Genomic DNA, 23,496 nt, shown 5'->3' with positions numbered 1-23,496 from the left:
ATTGAACAATGTTCTGGTATTTATTATCCTACAACTTGTTTAGTCTTATATCATATACTAGATATTAGTTCTATTTTTAAATAATATAAAGATCATGCAGTTTTTGGAAATACTGCAAAAAAATAAAAATAAATAAAGGAAATAAAATTTAGAAAATATTGGGAAAAAATTCCTATATTGTTTGCTTTAGCTACTATAATGGATCATAGGGTAAAATTATTAGGAGTAAATAATACGATACAAGAAATTTCAGCAAATCTAGAGACCCCATTAAAAATTTCAGTAGAAGATATTAAAACTTTATTACTTCAAATATATTCACATTATGAAGTCAGACATGGAAACATGACAAGTGTACAACCACCAATATCATGAATGTCAAGTTCCTCCAGAGGTAAAAAAGAGCTAATTTGGTCTATCATCACTAAAGGTAAACAATCGGTAGGTGTAAACTCTTCATATGGTGAAAGTACAAATTATTTTAGCATGGATCATTTGGCTGAAATTATGATTCAATGTGATCAATTTGATATTCTTCGATGGTGGAATTCACATCAAAAGACTCATCATATACTTTCCATTATTGTACGTGATTTACTAACTCCTCCAGTTTCTACTGTAGTATTAGAATCAGCTTTTAGTGCAAGCAAGCGTGTATTGAACGAGAGAAGATCAAGTTTACATCTAAGTGTTGTTGAAGCCATTATGTGTATGAAAGATTAGGTGGCAACAAATTATTTGAAGATTTTAAGAATTTAGAAATTAATAAAAATGAAGATGTATACTAATTCTTAATCCTAATTTCTAAGTTTGTATTTGTAATTTATAATTATAAGTAATAAAAAGTGTTGAAATTCAATTAATATTTCAATGTCTCATTATTTTATTATATTTTATAATGATTATATATTTTTTTATGAAAATGAAGATGTATGATGATTTTTAATTTATGAGTTTGTATTTGTAATTTATAATTATAAGTAATAAAAAGTGTTGAAATTCAATTAATATTTCAATGTCTCATTATTTTATTATATTTTATAATGATTATATATTTTTAATTAATATAAATACAAAATGTAACTAAATATAACATATAAAATATTTTAATAATAATTATTAATCATAAATCAAAATTACCATAATTTATAAATATTAAAATTAAATATTTTTACAAAGCACGTGGGCTGGCCCATGGCCCGACTGAAGGAACGACATGATATATAACGAGTCGTGTCGTGGGCCTTTAAATTTCATGGGCCGACATGGCACGATAGGACACGAAACTGTGCGGGCCTTGGCACGACACGATGGACCTTGAGTTTTTAGGCACGGCACGACTCATCGTCACCTCTAGAAATAGAAGGCTGTCAAACAAGCCGAGGTGATCGCAAGCCAGCTCAGCTCGTGATAATAATCGAGTCGAGTTTAATCAGTATTCGACTCGGCTCGGTAGGCTCGCAAGTTGAAGCTGGCTCGCATACAAAGGGTTGTTTTAGAAACTATGGGGGATTAAAATGTAATTTTTATTACTAAATATTTGTGAAAATGACAAATCTGCCCCATTGTTAAATTAGGAAAACACGATATTGCCCTAAATCTCTAATCTAAAACGCAAGAATCAATCCCTAAAATGCAAAAATCACCAATTCCATACAACACCCATCTCCCCAAAACGCGAAAACACCTCCTTCATCTCTACCACAAATTCAACGCAAAACCACCATCATCACCTCCTTCATCACACGGCAAAACACCTCCTTCATCTCTACCACAAATTCAAAGCAAAACCACCATCATCACGATATTTCTCATACCCACAAATAAAATAACAAAAAATAGCAATAACAATGGAGTCAATGTGAAGTTTGTGGTTGAGAAGGTAATGAGATTGACTTGGAAAAAACAGAACCTAGAGATCGTGAAAAATAATGGGTAATTACCGGCAACATCGTGATCTGGGCGTGCCGATTGGGATGCGATCTGGCTAATCGCGACCTGGGCGGCGCCGTTTGGTCTCGATCTGACCAGATCGAGGTCGAGCAATGCAACCATGGTCTGTCTTGACCTCGTAGAAGTTGTCATGGTCTCCCGGCAGCCGCCGTAGCCTGCTGCATTTTTTCTTTTATTCTTTTATGTGAGGGTTTTATGTTTGAACAAGATTAGCCGCAAGTTCTATGTAGTTGAAAATTTTGACTGGAGAATTGGAGATGACGAAGGTGGTGACTGGAGAAGACAAGTGCAGTGGCGTTGCAAAGGAATTGGATTTTGTTGTAATTAAAGTAATGAAATTAAAAATATTAATTTATGATAAAATGGAATGCTTGGCATATAAGGTCCTGCAGAGGAGATGAAAAAGAGCTTGGTTAACCCCCTCCTCTAATCGAGTTCGAGCCGAGCCAGGAAATTTCAGGCTCGTCTGGCTCGGCTTGAACTCGTCTGGCTCGGCTTGAACTCGTCCTGTATATAACCGAGCTCTGAGCTCGGCTCGATTACAGCCTTTGTGATTTATTTAAAGTTGGGATCAAGAGTGACCCCACTAAGTATATTTGGCTACCCCCTTGTATCTAACTGTACAAATATGATACCTCCCCAAAATTCCATTAGTTAGCATAATAATATAGTAAAATATGAATACTTAGATACAATATATCCACATTGTTTTCCATAAATTCACACAAAATAATAATAATAATGTTTTCCAACATAAGGTTTCAAACCCTTTGGGTAGTTGAGTTGTTGAAAATGGATTTTTGTGTGTGTCATTTAAGAGATCCTGAATTCGATTATGTAGGGATGATCATTAAAAGATTAGTTGAGGTATGTGCAAGTTCTATTGAAAGATTATTTAATCATTAACTTTAAGACTTTGAATGATTAGTTGAAGTGTATGCAAGTTGGTATAAAAAAAAAAAAAAAATTAATGTTAGACTAAAAATTTATTTATTAATATATTATACAAAGTTAGTAATTAAAAACAAAACATGACTCGAATTGCTAAACACACATTAATTACAGTCAGCTTGCTTCTTCCATCTAATCGTGTGAGCCTGTCGCATTCTTATTGGTTTGTTGTCCGCTACCCAATCAGAATACCATAATTATCAACTAATTACTAACTTCAATCCAAACACCAGAAGGATAAAACCGTAAAACAATGAAACAACCTAGGGCAGTCTCGGTAATTCAAAACGAATCATCCCCAAGTCTTCTCCGAGTCTCATTAACACTCACACCCTCCCTCTCGCGACAAAACAAAAACACAAAAAAGCCCTCACAACAACACACAAAAAACACACCTGTTTTCTTCAACATCACATGCTCTTCCACATTTATCCTCACTTCAATCTCCAAATCTCTCTCCTTTTCTTCCTGGTCCTCTTGTAATTTCCCTCATTTTCGATCCCAATCTCCCCGCCTCCTCTGTTAAACTCCGGTGATCCCGTCCGGTTAGGGTTTCTATAGTTCGTGCTTTTAAATATTTGAATCTTCACACTTTTATTATCATTGTCATCTATCTCCACTCCACTAGGGTTTTGTTTTTTTTTAATTTGTTAGGTTTGAGTCTCCGATTTGGAGCTAGGGTTTTGAGAAATTGATTCAGAGTTCGATTGCGAGGAATTAGGGTTTCGTTTAGGGTTTTTAGATTTTAGATATAGTGATGACTCGGAGTTCAAGGCACAAATCGAGTAAGAGGAGTTCAAGAGACGCGAGGGATTACTCAGATTCTGAGAAGGACTCCAGCTTGAAGGACCGGAAAGGGAAGGATGAGGGCAGTAGTGTTAGGGTTTCGAAGGACTCGGGCGGCTCGGGTGAGAAACGGAAGCTCGATTCGAAGGAGAGTAAGGACCTGTTTGTCTCAGGAAATGTTGACTATGAGGAATATAATTCCTCCTCTAAGCGGCGGAAAGACCGTGCTGAGGACAGTGGGAATGACAGGTGGAATGGCGGCGGTGAGGATGATAGAACCGAGAGTGGTTCGAGGAAATCCAAAGTTTCGAGTGAAACGAAGAGTAAGAGGAGAGATGACGATGAGCTGCAGAGGTCGAAGAGTGAGGGGAAGCACAGAGAATCTAGTCGGAAGGAGAGTAGAGAAGTGGAGAGGGAGAGGGAGAGGGAGAGGAAGGGGAAGGAAGGGAAAAGTGAGAGATTTGCTGAGAGTGAAGAGTATAACAAGCAACTTGGTATAAATGAAAAAACTGGTAAGGTAACTGATTGCTAGTGCAGTATGTAGGTGTATTATGTACTGCTTATTTTTGTTACTCTGTTCTTATATATGCTGCCATTTCTTCGACTTTGACCAATTTTGACACAGTTCAATTTGCTGATACAAATGTAAACCACTTTTAATAGCAAGCATATTAGGAATCGAAATGATTGATATGCTGCTAAGTGCTAATTTTCCAGCTTTTTTAGGCTTAGAGGGAATTCGCTCTGATTTCATGCATGGTCAACTTATGGCTTTGTTCTAGTAGACCCATTCGTTGTTTTCGATCCACTTTGTTTGGGTTTATTTTATCCTTTTATTTGTTTATAGATGTGATTATCTAGTTTCTATGTGCTGTTAAATTTGAGGATGGTTTTAGCGTTATAGTTAGTTTGCCAAGTTGATTGTTTTAAATGGATGCTGGGCATTCCTATATGTTACAGTTGTTGTTGTCACTTGAATAAGATTAAGAAGTTTGTATTTGGAGTGCAAAGGAATCCTGGTCAATCAGTGCAACGGAATCCTAGTCAATCAAAGTTATATGTAATATAGTGTTTGAATACAGAAAGATTATGCTATATGAATTGGTACTTTTACCTTAGATTGTTTTTTTCTTTTTGACTAACATATAACGTTAGCGTTCCTGTTAATTGATTTTTATATATGGTTTATCTAGTGACGTTAATTGGATGGTTTCTACTCGCAACAAAAAATATATATCATTTACTTTTTTCCCTTATTTGGTCATACATTTTACTCTTTTTTTTTTTGGATGTAGGATCTAGGATAAAACAAGGTTAAATGTGCATTAACAAATGAACATAAGTGAGAAACACTACTGTTTGAGTAATTTGAATCGAAGCTGAAACTGGCGTTTCATGTATTCAGTTTTCCTTACGTTGGGATAGAATGGAGTTTTAGGTTTCTGTGTCATTAGAAATTAAAGAAGCGCTTTTCTTCTTGATTCACTACAATTAAGAAGCATACTTGATGTGAAGTACAATAGAGTCCTGTAATGATTTGTTTTTTGTTTTGGGTTAGGGTCTTTTGAGGGGAACTTATTTTTGTCAAGAGATGTCCCGCCCTTTTGATGATTGTATACATTGTTTTTTTGTTTGCACTGCTTGTTAACTTTCAGATAAATCATTCTCTCTATATATGAAAATTTCCAGAGTTCTGAAAAAAAACTGTTTTGACCCTAAACTCTATTTTAATCCTTATTCAGTGAATGAACTCTTAAGAATGCTTGAAAGATTTTTCTTACCCACTTTTTGAAAGGATCGATGTTCAATAGTTTTCCATTTGAGGAAAAATGTAACTTTTTAATCATTAGGAAGCCTATGAATTTGGGTTGTCAATGTGTTTTTGTGGTTGTTTCTGCACACCATTTGTTACTGGGACAACAAAGAGTTGCTGGGGATTATTTTCTACTTTGTGGCTCCACATGTTACTACTAGGCTGCTTGCAGGCTGCGGAAAAAAGATGTGTGGCATTTTATAATCAGTCAAGCATTGTTTTATAAATGATCTGATATGCTTTTCACATGGGTTTATTATCTTGTAAATTTCAGGTCTCTTCTGTGGTAAAAGAGCTTCAGGTTATCTTGGTTGCTAATTCTGCTATGGATTCTTATTGAATTAATTAATTATATCTGGGTTTTGTGATCTTTATATTTAGGAATTTGATTTATTGGAACATGAGTGGCTGATAGAACTCAGTGAAGTCATAAGAAAGGTTGAGAGTTTTTGCATATTAAACAAAATAAATAAATATTTGTGGAATCTATAGAACTATAGTTTCAAGTAGAAACAATATCTGTTCAACACTAAAACAATTTGTTGCCAGAATTTGAACTATTTTTCTGAAGGAGAAATACTAAAATATAGTGAAGAATCCCTCTTTTAGATGTGAGACCAGCTATACTTCTTGCACTTAGATTGAAAGAACTGATTGCTTTACAATTTTCGGCAGATGCATCTAAAAGCAGGTATATACATGCTTTTGTGGTAAAATAGCAAAACGAATTTCCTAATGTAGTTCTATACAACAGTTACTAATAGAAACTTTATTTAGCTTTCCATAAAATTTGACAATACTCTGTATTTACTAGTATATGCAGACCTGTAGTTTCTGGAAAGGATTAACAACTTGAATTCCAATTGGGATCCTGAAATTTTCTTGTTGAATTTCAATTAAAAATGAAGAATGTGTTCGCTTGTTAAGTTTGGAAGAATCGAAAAATTTTTGAAGACCTCACAATCACTAATAAATGCTTGTATTGGGATAAGAAATTTACATATGAATATATACTGCCTCCTACAGTTACCAAGTTGGATTTGAACTGGAATACCGTAATTTGTTCACCAGTTAAGGGTGGAAAAATTTATGGTTTTATAGATATCAAAACTAGGAATAGAGGTTTGTCTTGTGAGTTCTAGGAGTAAGAAAAGTATGTCTGGATGATTATATGTCAAACTATATTACCTAAGGACTTATTTTGCAGCAAATACAGTTCACAAATCTGATTTTTCAAAATATTTACAAGTGTAAAATGAAATGCAATCTCAATAAGGTTGATGTCGTTTATCTTCAGAATACAATTTATAGAGTTACATTTTGCATTGAAGCCTAATGCATTGCTAGAGCAAATAACTTGATTAAGATAGGTGAACTATAATTTAACCTTCTTTGTTTTTTTGTTTTAATTAATGAGGCAGTTGTTGCCAAATGTACAGAGAATAAAAATTATTGGGTGTTGGTTCTTCTACTGTACTGAGAAATTGGTTGTAGTAAGTAACCATATGTCTACTTTGGTTGGAGTATAAAGTTCTGACTTTTGATTTAAGATAGATCAACTGGTATAGCTAATGTAACAATTTCCACACTGTTGCAGATATTTTAATATAATCATGTATTGAATTTTTGGGTAATTTGCACACTTTCTTGTATTGGGCAGGAAGTATCATAGAAGGTTTGATGCTAATTGAATTCGCTTCTTGTTTTTTTTCTTTCTCTTGCATTGACTCTTGCTATTTCCTTAATGAAAAAGCAGCACAAGTTTGGATGTACATATATTTATGCCGTTTGCTAGTTATTGTTTTTTCTGGAAGTTAGTGTTTTAGCATACTGCACTTTAAATGAAATTTAAGGTGATTAGTTGGTTGTAGATCTTCTATTGTTGCTATGAATTATGACATTTACTGTTGTATTGAGTTTGAATGGTGAGGGTTGTTTATTAGTTTTTTTCTTTGAAAAACAAATTAGTTAGATTTTTGTGGTTTGAGTGCCACTATGATGCTCGTCTAGCTGTATTGTTATTGTATATGCAATTGCGCCCTATGATTCTAGAGAGGAGAGAATGTCTCATTTATATGAGTTACCATCGTACATCATATTCTCTCAATGTCTTTGCTTTGATGAATTGAACTGAGATATGAATAGCTTTGTGTATTCAGCTGCTGTACAGAATAAACGATTTTTTTTAAGTTAATTTTAGTTGCTGAATGACAAAACTCCTCTTAAACCTTGCTCTATGTCTTTTTGCAGAGTCAAATGCTCAGGATCGGTTACCAAGTCCTGAGTCAGAGAATCAGCTGGAGAGACGAGTTAGGAGAAGGAAAGATGGTTCTGGTGATGGGGATAAACATGATGTTGATATTGGAGACATCAATGATAGACGGCGGGATGATGTTGCTAACGATGGAAGAATGAAAGATGAGAAGCATAAGGATGAGAGATATAGGGATAAGTTCCGGGAAGACGTGGACAGAGACAGCAGGCACCGAGATGACAAGCAGAGAGATGAACGCCCTGCCAGAGATCATACTAGTAGTAGGTCTGATGATAAGCACTTTAGGGATGAAAAAGATGCGACAGAAACTAGACATAGGAAATCTAAGCCACAGGACAGTGACCGTGATCGAGAAGGTGAATATGACCATGATCGTGATCATGATGAGCGTGATCACTGCCGGGAGCGTGATAGAGAGCATGATCATGATCATGACCGTAATCATGATCGTGATCGCAATCGTGATCATGATGGAGACCGTGAATGGGATCGGGAGCGGAATCGGGAACTGGAGCGAGATCGAGATCGTGACCGCCGTGACCGTGACCGTGACCGTGGCCGAGATCGAGAGCGGGAACGAGAAAGAGATCGAGACCGAGATCGAAACCGTGATCGTGATCTTGACCATGATCGTGATAGAGATCTTGATCATGATGGGTCACACCTTGAGGACCGGGGTTTCAAATACAAAGATAGCAGAGGAAAAAAGAGATCCCCTGATGAGCGTGATGATTCCAATGATACTAAATCTAGAGGTATCAAAACACACTATCCTGACATGGAAGGCAAATCTTTGAGCAGCAGTAGACTTGAGTCAGATGCAGATAGGGGAAGGTCCCAGTCACGTCAAGCCTATGTTGATTCTACTGTAAGTAGCAACAGAAGGAGAACTTCTCCCAGCTCCAGTTCACATGGTGGCGATGAGTACAGGTATATCTTTATAATCTGAATATTTTCTACTTTGATAAACGCTATTAAGAATTGGCATTTAGGTCAACAGTATTCCTTCTGGTGGTTATACCTGCCAAATTGTTCACATATTGGGTGATTTTAATGGTGAGCACTTTTGAAGTTCTAAGGTTTTAGGTTAGTAAATCACATTTTTCAGATATCATATTTATATAGTTTTGATCATGTTCAATGGTGACATGCATCTCTTACAGGTGGAATGTGCCACTCTATTGCCTTGTTTTCTATTGTTTTTGAATTTAATGGTAACTTTTAATAGCATTTTATTTTTGTTTGCAGACATTCAAAGCAGGAAGATCTGAAGTACAGAGATTCCGTGACAGAACAAAGGCCAAAAGCAATTTCCTCAAGGGAAGTAACTGGTTTTTCAGGAGTATCAGATAGAGGTTCTAAGTATAGATCGACTGAGAGAACCAGTAAAATTGATGATGGCCATTTGGGGGAGTTATCGGTTGAGAGGTCTTCCAGTTCAAAAGCTTCACCCATGGGCTTGATAGAAAGATCTCCTTCTTCGACAAGTCATGATCGCAGATACGTGAACAGAACTGGTATTAGGCGAAGTCTCGATATTGAAGAAACAGGACGGAGGAGCAGTATTGGTCCCAGAGACTTGTCTGCTGGTGAGGATAGGCTAAGTCGGGAATTACCTTTGGAGAAACCTTTAGGGGATGATTCCTCCCAAATTGATCTGTATTACAGTAGAACTGGTCAGAGCAATTCATCTTCTTCATTGCCTCCCCCTCCTTTCAGGGGTGGAGTTGGCAGTCCTTCGTTTATGGGTTCACTGGAAGAAGATGGTAGAGTTAATATAAATGCTCGTTACCGCAGGAGTGGTGATCCCAGTGTAGGAAGAGGACAGGGAAATGCATGGAGGGGTGCCCCGAACTGGTCCTCGCCAGTACCTAATGGTTTCATGTTTCAACATGGGCCACCTCATGGAGGTTTTCCAGCAATGATGCCGCAGTTTCCTGCTCCATCTCTGTTTACTGTCAGACCGTCAATGGACATCAATCACTCTGGGATTCCTTATCATATGCCTGATGCAGACAGGTTTTCTGGTCATCTGCGCCCTCTTGGGTGGCAGAATATGATGGATGGGTCAGGGCCTCCTCACATGCATGGATGGGATGGAAATAATGGTGTTTTTAGGGATGAACCTCACATTTATGGAGGGTCTGACTGGGACCAGAATAGGCATCCGATGAATGGACGAGGATGGGAAACTGGTGCAGATATGTGGAAAGGTGAAAATGGTGATGTGAATATGGACTTGCCATCAACATCCCAGAAGGAGGAGCAACCTGTTCAGGCCCCTTCGGATGATGCTTTGGTTGAGCAGGCAGGTCAACAGACTCTGTATGAAAATAATCATCATGGTGTTCAGGAGAAAACTGTTGATACAAAATCCATTAGTTCTTCCAAAGAATCTTCCAAAATCTCACCTAAAACTTTCCACGAGAAGACATCAGATCCTTTTAAAAAACCAAGTGAGGATAATCTTGCTAATAGTTGTCGTGCATATCTTGCTAAGATTGACGTTTCGGAGGAACTTACTGCTCCAGACTTGTTTAGCAAATGTATGAGCTTACTTAACATGGATCAGACTGCAACTGTCGAAAAAGAAACCACTGTGATTGTAAATTTGAAGGTAAGAGAATCTGTCAACTCTGTTTTCTTCTTGTCTCTCATACATACATCTTTTATTGGTTTTGGTCATATAATATATCCTCATCTTTGATCTGGTAGGATGGTGGAAGAGCAGTTTCCAAAAGTTCCAAAGCTCTGTTAAGTCCTCCATTTTTCCCTGCAGCGGATGATTCTGTTTTTCAGGTAATTATGTAATGAATAAAATTTTAGATTGGTCTGATACGTTTATATTGTTTGTTTAGTGGCTCTTGTCTAAAGGGCTGCAAGTGTTTATAAGACAACATAATGATCCCGTTGTTGAAGAGGCATGAAGACAATCTTTTTTTTGTTCTCCGGTCTAAATAGATGATTAATGATGTCAACAAATTTTCTTTCCATATCAAGCAATTGCTGTGTTGCATGATATGGTTATTGGATCTCTTCCGAAGATTAATTTGATAAAATGTTGAGATCTGACTTTATCACAAAATATCAAGTGATAAACTCAAAATTGGATACTCTTGTTATGTTGGACTTAACCCTTAAGGATGTGGTCTGGGCACATGAAATGAATGCATCACTATTAGTATTACTAGAAAGCTGGCTTCTGATATGTATTATTATAATCTTGGTTTCTGAATGAACTTAATAGACTTTTGTTTTAAATTGTTGGAAGCTCAGTTACAGCCAAACTTTGTTTCTGTTTAAGTTAAAGAACTTAGAATCTGAATAAGCTTAGTCTTTCTTTCCTTTGCTGACATTGTGATATCTTATGTGCAGAGAGCCATGGACCAATACAAGAAACAGAGGGTACAGATCAGTTGCCTGCAAATTGTTAACGGTGGGACAGTAGATATCATTTCAACATGTAATCCTGAGAAAGTGGGGCAAGGTTCTCCTTGCGATGTGGAAAAGGCAGAGGAGTTGGTCTTGATTTCTGATACTGAAATGTCTGAGGCACCAATGCCAGCTTCGGATCAAAATAAACCCGAAGGTATTCCACATAAGGATGTTCAGGAGACACTAGAGGAGCTGGTTTCAACTCCATCTCAAGTAGTGGCTGATCACAATGATGCACCTCCACTAAATTTGGAAGTGCCTGATCAATCTCTTACACCTAAGAGCGTGGAAGAATCTGAACCAGTTGTTAATGGGGATAAGATGGATGGGATGACTTGTGAGCAGCATATGATCTCAGAAGATGCAGATGGAGATCAACTGCCATCTCCTGATAATGCATCTGCTGCAGCTCCCATTGTGCCTGCTGACGGTAATGAGATAATAAATGAGATAAGCATCACAAAAAGCAATAATTCTGTCTGTACTGCCGAGGAAAGGCAGGCATTAGCTGATGCAATTAGTGATCCCATAGTTTTATCGGATGGGTCTCCGAAAGTATCTGAGGCTTTGATGCCTGGTTCAAATGAGTCTGAGTCGGTAATTTTAAGTCGGATACATGATTCTCCTGAAAGTACACATTGAAACAATTTCTATATCCATGTTTCTTAATGCATTTTTGCTAATTTTTGCTTCTTTTATTCTGTTGCCGCTTTATTTCTGAGGAATAAAAGGAAAAATCTGTCGTTTTGAGTCCTTGGATTAGGGTTCTTCTTCCAAATCCCCATAATTAATATCATTTGCCTTCTACACCTTCTCCACTTTAGTTTCTTGAACCCCAAAGTGATGTGCATTGTTCTTGGTGGTCCTGCTATGACGTTCATCTGTGGAAAGATCAGGTAAGTATTTTGATGGTTGATATTATATGCACTCACGCACACACATAAGGGAAATATTGGCTTTGAATAATCAACTTCTGTGAGACTATTATCCGGTTTGTTGACTTGATAGAAAGGAAATCTTGGAGGTGGTATTGAAGATTGTTTGGTCTAGTTCTTTATGCTGTGCACAAGAGTAAAGCCTACATTCATGTCATCTGTATAACCGTTCAGTAACATCACGTAATATGCATTTATTTAGATTAAACTAATCAGATGACTGCTGTTGATATAATAAAACTAAATGCTGAATGGACATACAGATAATGTGTTATATATAATTGAATAATAGTTTGATAAACAAGTGTTGTAGTTGCTGAGCATGGCATGTTTGAATTTTCTGGTTGAAAATTGTCTATGGGGGAATACTGCTTATTTGGGTTCTAACATAACATGACCCCCTTTGTTGATTTTCTCTTTTGAAAGCAATTACACTGGATAAAGTCAGGTTTAGAAAATGTATTGGATTTTAGTTGACTGTTTTGGGCTGTTGAGTCTAGTCCATTAAAAAAAAAAAAAAAAAAAAAAAGATAATAAAATAATGAATGAAGAAACTTTTCGATAATCTTTGGATAAATACAATAACTGCCTTTCTTGCAACCAGGGGCAAGCAGTTTCGGGTATTCTGTATTTTTCGGGAGAATCGAAACTAGAATTGCACAGTACAGGTTTTTAAAAAAAGGAACCGAAATCAGAATTGTACAGTGTAAGTTCTTAAATTTAAGGAATCGGAACCTAAAATGTAGATTTCGATTCTTTTCATAGGTATCCTATAAAAAATCAATTACCCCCTTATTAGTTTAAAAAATAACAAAAATACTTTAAAAGTTTACAAATATACTCCTAACAAATTTTAATTACTCATTCATTTGTGTCCAATGTGACTCATAAATCCTCTAATCTTTAAAAAACACCTGAATTCAATCAATTTATCACAATTTACATAAAATTCCTCAATCAAAACGAAAACACAAACAATTAATTAAATTAATTAAACAATACTATAAATCATAATTTAATATTATAATTAATAAAATTTCTTATCATTTAATTAAGTATTGTAATAATGATTATAATAGAATATTATAATTAATTAAGTAATTATACTATAAATCTATAATGTAATGTTATAATTAATTAAAATTTTAATCATTTAATTATATAATGTACAAATGTAGTAAATCATTAATGTTTATAATGTAATGTTATAAATTTATAATTAATTAAGTAATCATTTAACTATGTAATGTTATAATTAATTAAGTGATTGTAATATAATATAATGTTATTATTAATTAAGTAATTATTTAATTATAATGTAATATTTTAATTAATTAAATTTCTAATAGTTTAATTAAGTATTGTATTAATGTTTATAATATAATGTTATAATTAATTAAGTAATCATACTATAAATTTATAATATAATGCTATAATTAATTAAATTTCTAATTATTTAGTTAGGTATTTTGCTAATGTAGTAAATTACTAATGTTTATAATATACTGTCATAGTTAATTAAATAAATATTTAATTATGTAATATTATAATTAATTATGTGATCATATTATAATGTAATATTATAATGAATTAAGTAATCTTACTATAAATCTTTAATGTAATATTATAATTAATTAAATTTATAATCATTTGATTAAATATTGTACTAATGTTTATAATGGAATGCTATAATTAATTAAGTAATCATACTAAATTTATAATGTAATGTTATAATTAATTAAATTTCTAATCATTTAATTAAGTATTGTGCTAATGTAGTAAATTATAAATGTTTATAATATAATGTCATAATTAATTAAGTAATCATTTAATTATGTAATGTTATAATTAATTATGTAATCATACTATAATGTAAGGTTATAATGAATTAAGTAATCATGCTATAAATCTTTAATGTAATATTATAATTAATTAAATTTTTAATCATTTAATTAAGTATTGTACTAATATTTATAATGGAATGTTATAATTAATTAAATTTCTAAGTATTTAATTAAGTAATATATTACATTACTAGTATAATGTTATAAACTTATAATTAATTAAGTAATCATTTAATTATAGTGTAATGTTATGATTGATTAAGTAATCATTTACCTAATAATGTATTAATGTTTATCAATTTATCATATATAATTAATTAATTACTAATTTATATACTTAGAACTTGATAATTAAAGTAAATAACTAAATATTATATTATTATTCAATCAAATATACTATTTTATTCAAAAATAATTCTTTTAATTGGTCATAATTCCAATTATACACTTAATTAATCAAAACTTTAATATTAATATATTATAATATATTAAAGTTTTTTTATATAGTGTAGTTTATATGTAATAAGTATGATTGTATATTTATTTAATTAAGTTATTTTAAAAATTTAACTTTTTCCATTTTAATTTTTTTTATGTAAAATTACAATGGATCCCTCATTCTTCATAGATATTTCATTTCAGCCTAGATTCCAAAACAGGGTACCCTTTCCAAGTTCCAAGCAGGTTTCAAACCTGGTACTCGCTACAAGTTCTTTTTTCCAGGTTCCGGTTCCTACATGCCGGAATTAGAACCGCACAGTGTCGGTTAAAAAAAAAAAAGGAACCGAAACCTACCTGCACAATGTCAGTTCTGAGTAGGTTCTGATTCTACCCATAGGTTTTGGTTCTACCCGTTACCCATGCTCACCTCTACTTGCAACTTGAAGATAACACCCTTGGATATAGTTAAGCCCGTTAGCTAAAAGGTTTGTCATCCCATCAAAAGAAGAGAAGTAATTTTATGATAATTTCAATTAATTGTTATAGAATCCCATCAATTTATTTATTAATTTGTGTTAGATTAGTGGTCATAAGTGAGAAATGAGATTGATGTGTTTAACTGTTTATTGAAACCATTCAAATTCTGGTACACAAAAAGGGACAGTTGAAGTTGACATGTCGTTTACATCATTAGACTACAAATGACGAGTGGTCAAGAAGAAATAGGTATGTAAGTGTTTTTCCTCGTCGTTTATATGAGCAGCACGCAGATAGCATATCGTCCAGAAACTAATGTGCCACGTAAGCAGTGACGGATCCAGGAACTTCACTTGATGGGGGTAAAAGATAAACAAAAAAAATTTGTGGGGGCAAAATGTCAAAGTCTTATAGGGGGTAAAATACAACTAAATATAAATATTTATACTATCGAAGTTTTTTAAAGTTTGAGTGGGGGCCATGGTCCCCACGAGTCATTAAGTAAATCCGCCACTGCATGTAAGTACCAATTTAGATCAGATGTGTTAAAAAAAAAAAGTAGAAACCGAACCAGTTTAAATCAGTTTGGTTTCAGTTCAAAGAAATACATAAATAAAAAATTTGGTTCAGTTACTGGTTTAAAGAAATTTTAAAACCAATTAATCGGAAACTGGTTTATAAAAACAGTTTTCTCTTTAAAATTAAAAAATATTAAATCCCCAAATCTTTTTCTCTTTACTTTCACATTTTACGCATTTTTCCACTTTTTTTTTTTCACACAAACACACACATTTCTTCTCAATCCTTATTGATTTTTATTTTTCTCTTCCCTCTCAAAATAAAAAATAAGTTAAATTAAGAAAAAAATCAAAATAAAAAATAAGTTAAAGGGAAAATTGGTTAACCGGTTTTCTCCTTAATGAAAAACCAATTCGGTTTAAAAAATCGGTTATGAACACCCCTAATTTAAATGATCTTTAATTTTTATTTCCCAACTTATATAAATTATATTAAATAACCCAATTTTGGGTCTCAATAAAAAAATAATCCGTTTTTGAAAGTGTGAAATGGTCTTATTCCAAAATCTGTTTGATCAAATTATCTATTAGAAGATCCCCCACATATTCAAGTTGACCTAAGCAGATTTGTTTGTTCCGAAGAAAGGCAGTTCGGCCCGGTTAGGGCCAGGAAGAATTACCAGTCTTGAAAGAAGAAGGAAGGGGGCTATCGACAAGGGTCTATTGGTCATTTTAATAAACTCTATCCAATAGAAAACGATAGATTTCCAATCTCACTTTGGGGACTTTAGTTAGAAAAAGTAATTTGGTCTAAACTTTTGGAATAAAACTTTTACAAATGTGCTATTTCTCAATTCACACAAAAAAACAAGAGTTAATATTATATTAAAATAATATTATGAAATATGAAACGTTAATTCAATGCATATAAATTAGTAAAGTATCAATAAAAGGTTATATTTGTATATAAATTAATAAGTTATGTTAAAGTTACGTTAGATAAAAATTTAATACAAAATATTTAGTGAACTTNATATTATAAATCTATAATTTAATATTATAATTAATTAAATTTTTTATCATTTAATTAAGTATTGTACTAATGTTTATAATATAATATTATAATTAATTAAGTAATCATACTATAAATCTATAATGTAATGTTATAATTAATTAAATTTTTAACCATTTAATTAAGTAACGTACTAATGTAGTAAATCATTAATATTTACAATGTAATGTTATAAATTTATAATTAATTAAGTAATCATTTAACTATGTAATGTTATAATTAATTAAGTAATTGTAATATAATGTAATGTTATTATTAATTAAGTAATTATTTAATTATAATGTAATGTTTTAATTAATTAAATTTCTAATCATTTAATTAATTATTGTATTAATGTTTATAATAGAATGTTATAATTAATTAAGTAATCATACTATAAATTTATAATGTAATGCTATAATTAATTAAATTTCTAATTATTTAGTTAGGTATTGTGCTAATGTAGTAAATTACTAATGTTTATAATATAATATCATAATTAATTAAATAATTATTTAATTATGTAATGTTATAATTAATTATGTAATCATATTATAATATAATGTTATAATGAATTAAGTAATTATACTATAAATCTTTAATATAATACTATAATTAATTAAATTTATAATCATTTGATTAAGTATTATACTAATGTTTATAATGAAATATTATAATTAATTAAATAATCATACTATAAATTTATAAAGTAATGTTATAATTAATTAAATTTCTAATCATTTAATTAAGTATTATGCTAATGTAGTAAATTATAAATGTTTATAATATAAAGTCATAATTAATTAAGTAATCATTTAATTATGTAATGTTATAATTAATTATGTAATCATACTATAATGTAATGTTATAATTAATTATGTAATCATACTATAAATTTTTAATGTAATATTATAATTAATTAAATTTGTAATCATTTAATTAAGTATTGTATTAACGTTTATAATGGATTGTTATAATTAATTAAATTTCTAAGTATTTAATTAAGTAATGTATTACATTACTAATATAATGTTATAAACTTATAATTAATTAAGTAATCATTTACCTAATAATGTATTAATGTTTATCAATTTATCATATATAATTAATAAATTACTAATTTATTACAGATATACTTAGAACTTGATAATTGAAGTAAATAACTAAATATTACTCCCTTCGTTTTTTTTTTAAGTATCATTTTGAGGGTATAATTTTTTTTCTAAATAAGTGTCGCTTGTCTTGTCTCAGTTGTCTGATATCTCTATTCTCCCATTTTTGTGGTGCCCACATCTCTTCTCTCTCTCTCTCTTTCTCTGCTCTGCGTGTCTGCCTCAATCTTCTCTCTCCACTTTTTTGTATGCCCATGCCTCCTCTCTCTTTTTGTTTATATTAAAAAATTCAGTGCATAAAAAGGTGTGCAATTAACTAAAGCGTCATTTATTTGAAAACGGAGGGAGTATATTATTATTCAATCAAATATACTATTTTATTCAAAAATAATTCTTTTAATTGGTCATAATTCCAATTATACACTTAATTAATCAAAACTTTAATATTAATATATTATAATATATTAAAGTTTTTTATATGATGTAGTTTATATGTAATAAGTATAATTGTATAATTATTTAATTAGGTTATTTTAAAAATTTAACTTTTTATTTTAAATTTTTTATAGTAAAATTACAATAAACCCCTCATTTTTCACAGATATTTATTTCAGCCCAGTTCAAACAGGTTCTAAAACATGGTACTCGTTGTAGGTTCCAAGTAGGTTCCAACAGGTACCCGTTACAAGTTTTTTTTTTCAGGTTCTGGTTCCTTCACATATAGGAACCAGAATCGAAACCGCATAGTGTCAGTCCAAAAAAAAGGAACCGAAACCTACCTGCACAATGTCAGTTCTGGTAGGTTCTGATTCTACCCATAGGTTGGTTCTACCGTACCCATGCTCACCTCTACTTGAACTTGAAGATAACACCCTTGGATATAGTTAAGCCCGTTAGCTAAAAGGTTTGTCATCCCATCAAAAGAAGAGGAGTAATTTTATGATAATTTCAATTAGTTGTATAGAATCCCATCAATTATTTATAATTTGTGTTAGATTAGTGGTCATAAGTGAGAAATGAGATTGATGTGTTAACTGTTTATTGAAACCATTCAAATTCTAGTACACAAAAAGGGTCAGTTGAAGTTGACATGTCGTTTACATTTAGACTACAAATGACGAGTGGTCAAGAAGAAATAGGTATGTAAGTGTTTTCCTCGTCGTTTACATGAACAGCACGCAGATGACATATCGTCCAGAAACTAATGTGCTATGTAAGTCAATTAGATAAGAGGTGTTAAAAAAAATGTAGAAACCGAAAAGTTAACTCGGTTTGGTTTAAAGAAATACATAAATAAAAAATAGATCGGTTACTGGTTAAAGAAATTTTACAACGGTTAATCGGAAACCGGTTTATAAAAACGGTTTCTCTTTAAAATTAAAAAACACAAATCCCCAAATCCTCTCTTACTTCAATTTTATGCATTTCTCCACCTTTTTTTTTTTCACACAAACACACACATTCTATCAGTCTTATCAATTTTCATTTTTCTTTCCCTCTCAAAATAAAAAACAAGTTAAATTAAGAAAAAACAAAATAAAAAATAAGTTAAAGGGAAAACTGGTTAACCGGTTTTCTCCTTAATGAAAAACTAATTCGGTTTAAGAAATCGGTTTAATCAGTTATGGACGATCTCTAATTTTTCCCAAATTATATTAAATAACCCAATTTTGGGTCTCAATAGAAAAGTAATCCGTTTTTGAAAGTGTGAAATGGTCTTATTCCAAATCTTTTGATCAAATTATCTATTAGAAGACCCCCTACATATTCAAGCCTAATTCAGATTTGTTTGTTCCGAAGGAAGGCAGTTCGCCCCGGTTAGATTAGGGCCAGGAAGAATTACCAGTCTTGAAAGAAGAAGGAAGGGGGCTATCGACAAGGGTCTATTGGTCATTTTAATAAACTCTATCCAATAGAAAACGATAGATTTCCAATCTCACTTTGGGGACTTTAGTTAGAAAAAGTAATTTGGTCTAAACTTTTGGAATAAAACTTTTACAAATGTGCTATTTCTCAATTCACACAAAAAAACAAGAGTTAATATTATATTAAAATAATATTATGAAATATGAAACGTTAATTCAATGCATATAAATTAGTAAAGTATCAATAAAAGGTTATATTTGTATATAAATTAATAAGTTATGTTAAAGTTACGTTAGATAAAAATTTAATACAAAATATTTAGTGAACTTTTATATTTGATATTGCAATTCAAAGAAATAAAAATTACCCTAATCACATATTATTCTTAAGTAAATATTATGAGCATGAAAAAATATTAGCATAAACCAATGTATGTTGGAATACTTCAAAACTGTAAAAAATAAACCATATAGGCTGCACATTCTCAGCCTCTCGGAAATGAGGTCTCCTTTCACAGCTTGTCCTCGTACTCGGAAAGCGGTGTCATCTGCTCCTTGAGACCCTTCCGCTTCCTGATATCGACCACGAGTTGTGCTGCCTGCGATCCCGTCTCCAATGGATCGGATGACATCATGTCCCAATGATCAAACACACATTGTGGGAAGGCCTGTCCGGAGGTTGCAGCCCTCAAAGTGCTTGAGAATCCGAAGGACTCGATGACAGGAAGGTATGCCCTGATGTTGTAAAGAGGGGTTCCAGGCCTCTGAATTTCCTCGAAGACGTGACCCCGTTTCTGGTTAAGAACACTGTAAATTCCACCGAGGGCCTGCTCCGGGGCTTGGATTTCCACCAAGTAGACAGGCTCAAGAAGCCTGGGTTTAGCAGTCAGCTGGGATGCGTAAATGACACGTCTAGCAGTTGGGATGACCTGACCGCCACCTCTGTGAATGGCATCAGCGTGAAGAACAACATCACACACTTCAAAGCAGATACCCCTCATGTTTTCTTCAGCCAATGCACCTTCTTTTGACGCCCACTGGAACCCAGCAACAACAGAATCCTTTATTTCGTTCAGGTACTGAACTCCCTTACACATATCGACAACCATGTTAGGGCCTGTGGTCTCAGGACCAAAACACCAGATTTTCTTTGCAAGATCCTTGTCCCAACCAAACTCCTCAGCCAGGATCTTAGAACGGGACTTTGGATCATCCCTTGGACCGATACGACCATCATCAATAGCCTCAGGAAGACCTTCCTCCAACGGTCGGGCTTCCATATAAAGACGGTTGTGCTTGTTTGGGGACTTGCTCATGACAGTACGGCAGGATTTTTCAAGTACAGTCTCACGGAAAGACACAACTGGATCTGACTTCACAATCTCAGCACCACCCATGAAATCTTCCTGCAAATCCTTCAAACAGATCTCAAGGTGGAGCTCTCCTGCACCTGCAATGATGTGCTCTCCAGACTCCTCGATGGTACAGACAACCATAGGATCTGACTTGGCCAGACGTTTAAGACCTTCAACAAGCTTGGGGAGATCAGATGCAACTTTGCATTGAACAGCCACACGCACGACAGGTGAGACTGAGAACTTCATGGCTCGGATTGGGTGGGCATCAACTTCCTTCTCATTTGTCAAAGTAGCATTTTTGGTTATGTACTGATCCAAACCAACCATTGCCACAGTGTTACCACAAGGCACATCCTCAACAGTTTCCTGCTTCTTTCCCATCCAAATAACAGTCCTTTGCACGCTCTTTACATACAAATCTTTCTTCTCACCGGGTACAAAGTTTGGACCCATGATTCTGACCTTCTGACCGGTTGAGACCTTTCCAGAGAACACACGACCAAAAGCAAAGAACCTACCCTTATCAGATGCAGGAATCATCTTAGATACATAGAGCATGAGGGGACCTTCGGGGTCACAGTTCCTGATAGCAGCTGCATATTGATCATCAAGGGGACCCTCATACAAGTTTTCAACACGGTATTTTTGTGCCTTGGAAGGAGAGGGTAGGTGGAAGATCATCATTTCCAGAAGGGCATCACTTGCTGGGAGCCAAGTCTGCATGACACGTTTCATCAATGCCTTACCCATCAAATCCTTTTCATCAGACTTCAAAGCGATGTTAAGCTTTTGCAACATTGGCCATAGCTTATCTTTCTGGTCATTCATACAAATACCAATAATCTGCTTGATTGGTTCATAACAGAACTGAACGAAACCACGCTTGCAGGAAGGAGATCCAGTATTCTTGCTGCTCCACTTTTTAGTAGCTGGGTCAAAGAAGTTCTCACCCCAGAGTCTTTCCATCATCTTAGACTCATCAACTCCAAACTTAGAGGCATACATCCTAGCAAAGTTTGTCAAAGTAAATGCCCAGCCATGCAAACCAGCAGAGAAAGCAACAGTTCCTTTCTCGGGGTAAACCTGAACATCGCCAAGCAGTGGATCTTCATAAGTAGCCATAATAACGTTAGCATTCTCAATAACTCTCTGGAATGTCTGGTAAGCTTCCTCTCCATCAACCTGGAGCTCAAGGAAGCACCTATCCATCTTGTTGACAGTCAAAACTGGCCTAATCCTTTCGCCCAATGCCTGTCTAAGCACAGTTTCGGTTTGAACACAAACACCCTCAACACAATCTACCACCACTAATGCACCATCAGTAATTCGGAGTGCCGCTGTCACCTCAGATGAGAAGTCAACGTGCCCCGGGGAATCAATAAGATTGATCAAGTACTCATTCCCTTGACGCTCTCCGCCATAGCTCTTTAAGGAATCATCAGACATGGCATAATATAGAGAGATACCAGTAGACTTGATAGTGATGCCACGCTCAGCCTCATCAGCGCGAGTATCTGTCATACGGACATCACCAGCAACTTCTTGTGCAATAATACCAGCAGCAGCCACAAGAGAATCGGTAAGCGTCGACTTCCCTGTTGACGGAAAATGGACATTAGGACTCGAAGAACCAGAAAATCAATGTTAATTTCATAATAAGACATCTAGCACCATTATACACTAATAGGAATACTTTGGAAATTGCGGCAAACTAAAAGGACAGAAAATCTTTGTCAAAAAATAATGGAAAGTAAAGATACCCCTAAGACAAAATCCCATGATAAGTAAATATCTCATTCTGAATTCAACATCAGAACATGTTACCAGATATATTGGCCACAACCATGAATAGCATTTGCAATAGAAAAATTCATGATAGGTGACACAAAATCAAAATATCAACAGCAGTTAATAGTAGAGATTTTAACTCAAAAGCAAACATTTAGAAAAACTTCCCAAGAAATTAATAAAGCAAAGCAAAGAGGCTTATACCATGATCGACATGGGCAATCACAGACATATTACGAATGTTGTGTTTGTAGTCCATAATTCTACGGAGCTCATCAGCTGTAAATTTGACCTGTAAAAACCAAATATAATTTTCTCCATTAATACAGAAGAAACAACACAATTTAAGTAAACCGACAAAAATCATACAACGCAAAGCACTTACCATCTTGACGAGCTGTTAAAGAATCACACTACCTGCCCAACAAAATTGCAAAAACACGTTAGAATCCGATAATAATAATAAAATTAAATTAAACCAAAAAATCCATATCCTAATTCAAGGATTCGATTATAATATTTATAAACGATAAATCCGATTATTATATAATTATTTATAAATCAGATTATTATATTACTATTTTTAAATCAGATTATCATATTATATTATTAAATCTGATTATTATATTGGTATTTATTTATAAAACAGTAAATATATATCTCACGAAATTCACCAAAATATAACCTTGATAAACACGATACTAACAAGAGTTTTACAGTATTCACTTGATCACAAAAATCAAAATTCAATACAAACAAATCAAATCAATCAAATACATTGATAATCCTATAGAATTATTCACATCTGAATTACAATTAAATCATCAAAATTCATAACCTAGCTAGAACAACACAAAATTCAAGCACATTATAATTGATCATCAAACTACCTAT

General features: G+C 33.4%; 2 protein-coding genes across 2 annotated transcripts; one reads left to right on the top strand and one right to left on the bottom strand.

The window, feature by feature from the left end:
• Nucleotides 1-3,247: 3,247 nt before the first annotated feature.
• On the top strand, nt 3,248-11,911 carry LOC116133279. The gene is made up of 5 exons (XM_031418987.1): nt 3,248-4,202; nt 7,754-8,708; nt 9,027-10,395; nt 10,494-10,577; nt 11,154-11,911. Exons 1-5 carry the CDS (start codon nt 3,662-3,664, stop codon nt 11,853-11,855), a joined length of 3,651 nt encoding a protein of 1,216 aa, XP_031274847.1. The 5' UTR covers nt 3,248-3,661; the 3' UTR covers nt 11,856-11,911.
• A 7,999-nt stretch (nt 11,912-19,910) lies between these two features.
• LOC116133328 (elongation factor 2-like) lies at nt 19,911-22,894 on the bottom strand. Its single transcript, XM_031419036.1, has 2 exons — nt 22,807-22,894; nt 19,911-22,409 (listed from the first exon to the last, which is right to left on the bottom strand). Exons 1-2 carry the CDS (start codon nt 22,859-22,861, stop codon nt 19,969-19,971), a joined length of 2,496 nt encoding a protein of 831 aa, XP_031274896.1. The 5' UTR covers nt 22,862-22,894; the 3' UTR covers nt 19,911-19,968.
• Between the last annotated feature and the right edge of the window lie 602 nt (nt 22,895-23,496).

This window comes from Pistacia vera, unplaced genomic scaffold (genome assembly GCF_008641045.1).
Source record: "Pistacia vera cultivar Batoury unplaced genomic scaffold, PisVer_v2 Contig268, whole genome shotgun sequence".
NCBI classification, from domain to species: domain Eukaryota; kingdom Viridiplantae; phylum Streptophyta; class Magnoliopsida; order Sapindales; family Anacardiaceae; genus Pistacia; species Pistacia vera.
This window is presented reverse-complemented; position numbering and strand designations above follow the sequence as displayed.

Coding starts and splice junctions, on each gene's coding strand:
- LOC116133328 (XM_031419036.1), bottom strand. CDS start 22,861: ATGGACTACAAACACAACATTCGTAATATGTCTGTGATTGCCCATGTC. Junction 22,410..22,806: donor GATTGCCCATGTCGATCATG/GTATAAGCCTCT, acceptor TTCCGTCAACAG/GGAAGTCGACGCTTACCGAT.
- LOC116133279 (XM_031418987.1), top strand. CDS start 3,662: ATGACTCGGAGTTCAAGGCACAAATCGAGTAAGAGGAGTTCAAGAGAC. Junction 4,203..7,753: donor TGGTATAAATGAAAAAACTG/GTAAGGTAACTG, acceptor GTCTTTTTGCAG/AGTCAAATGCTCAGGATCGG. Junction 8,709..9,026: donor CATGGTGGCGATGAGTACAG/GTATATCTTTAT, acceptor TTTTGTTTGCAG/ACATTCAAAGCAGGAAGATC.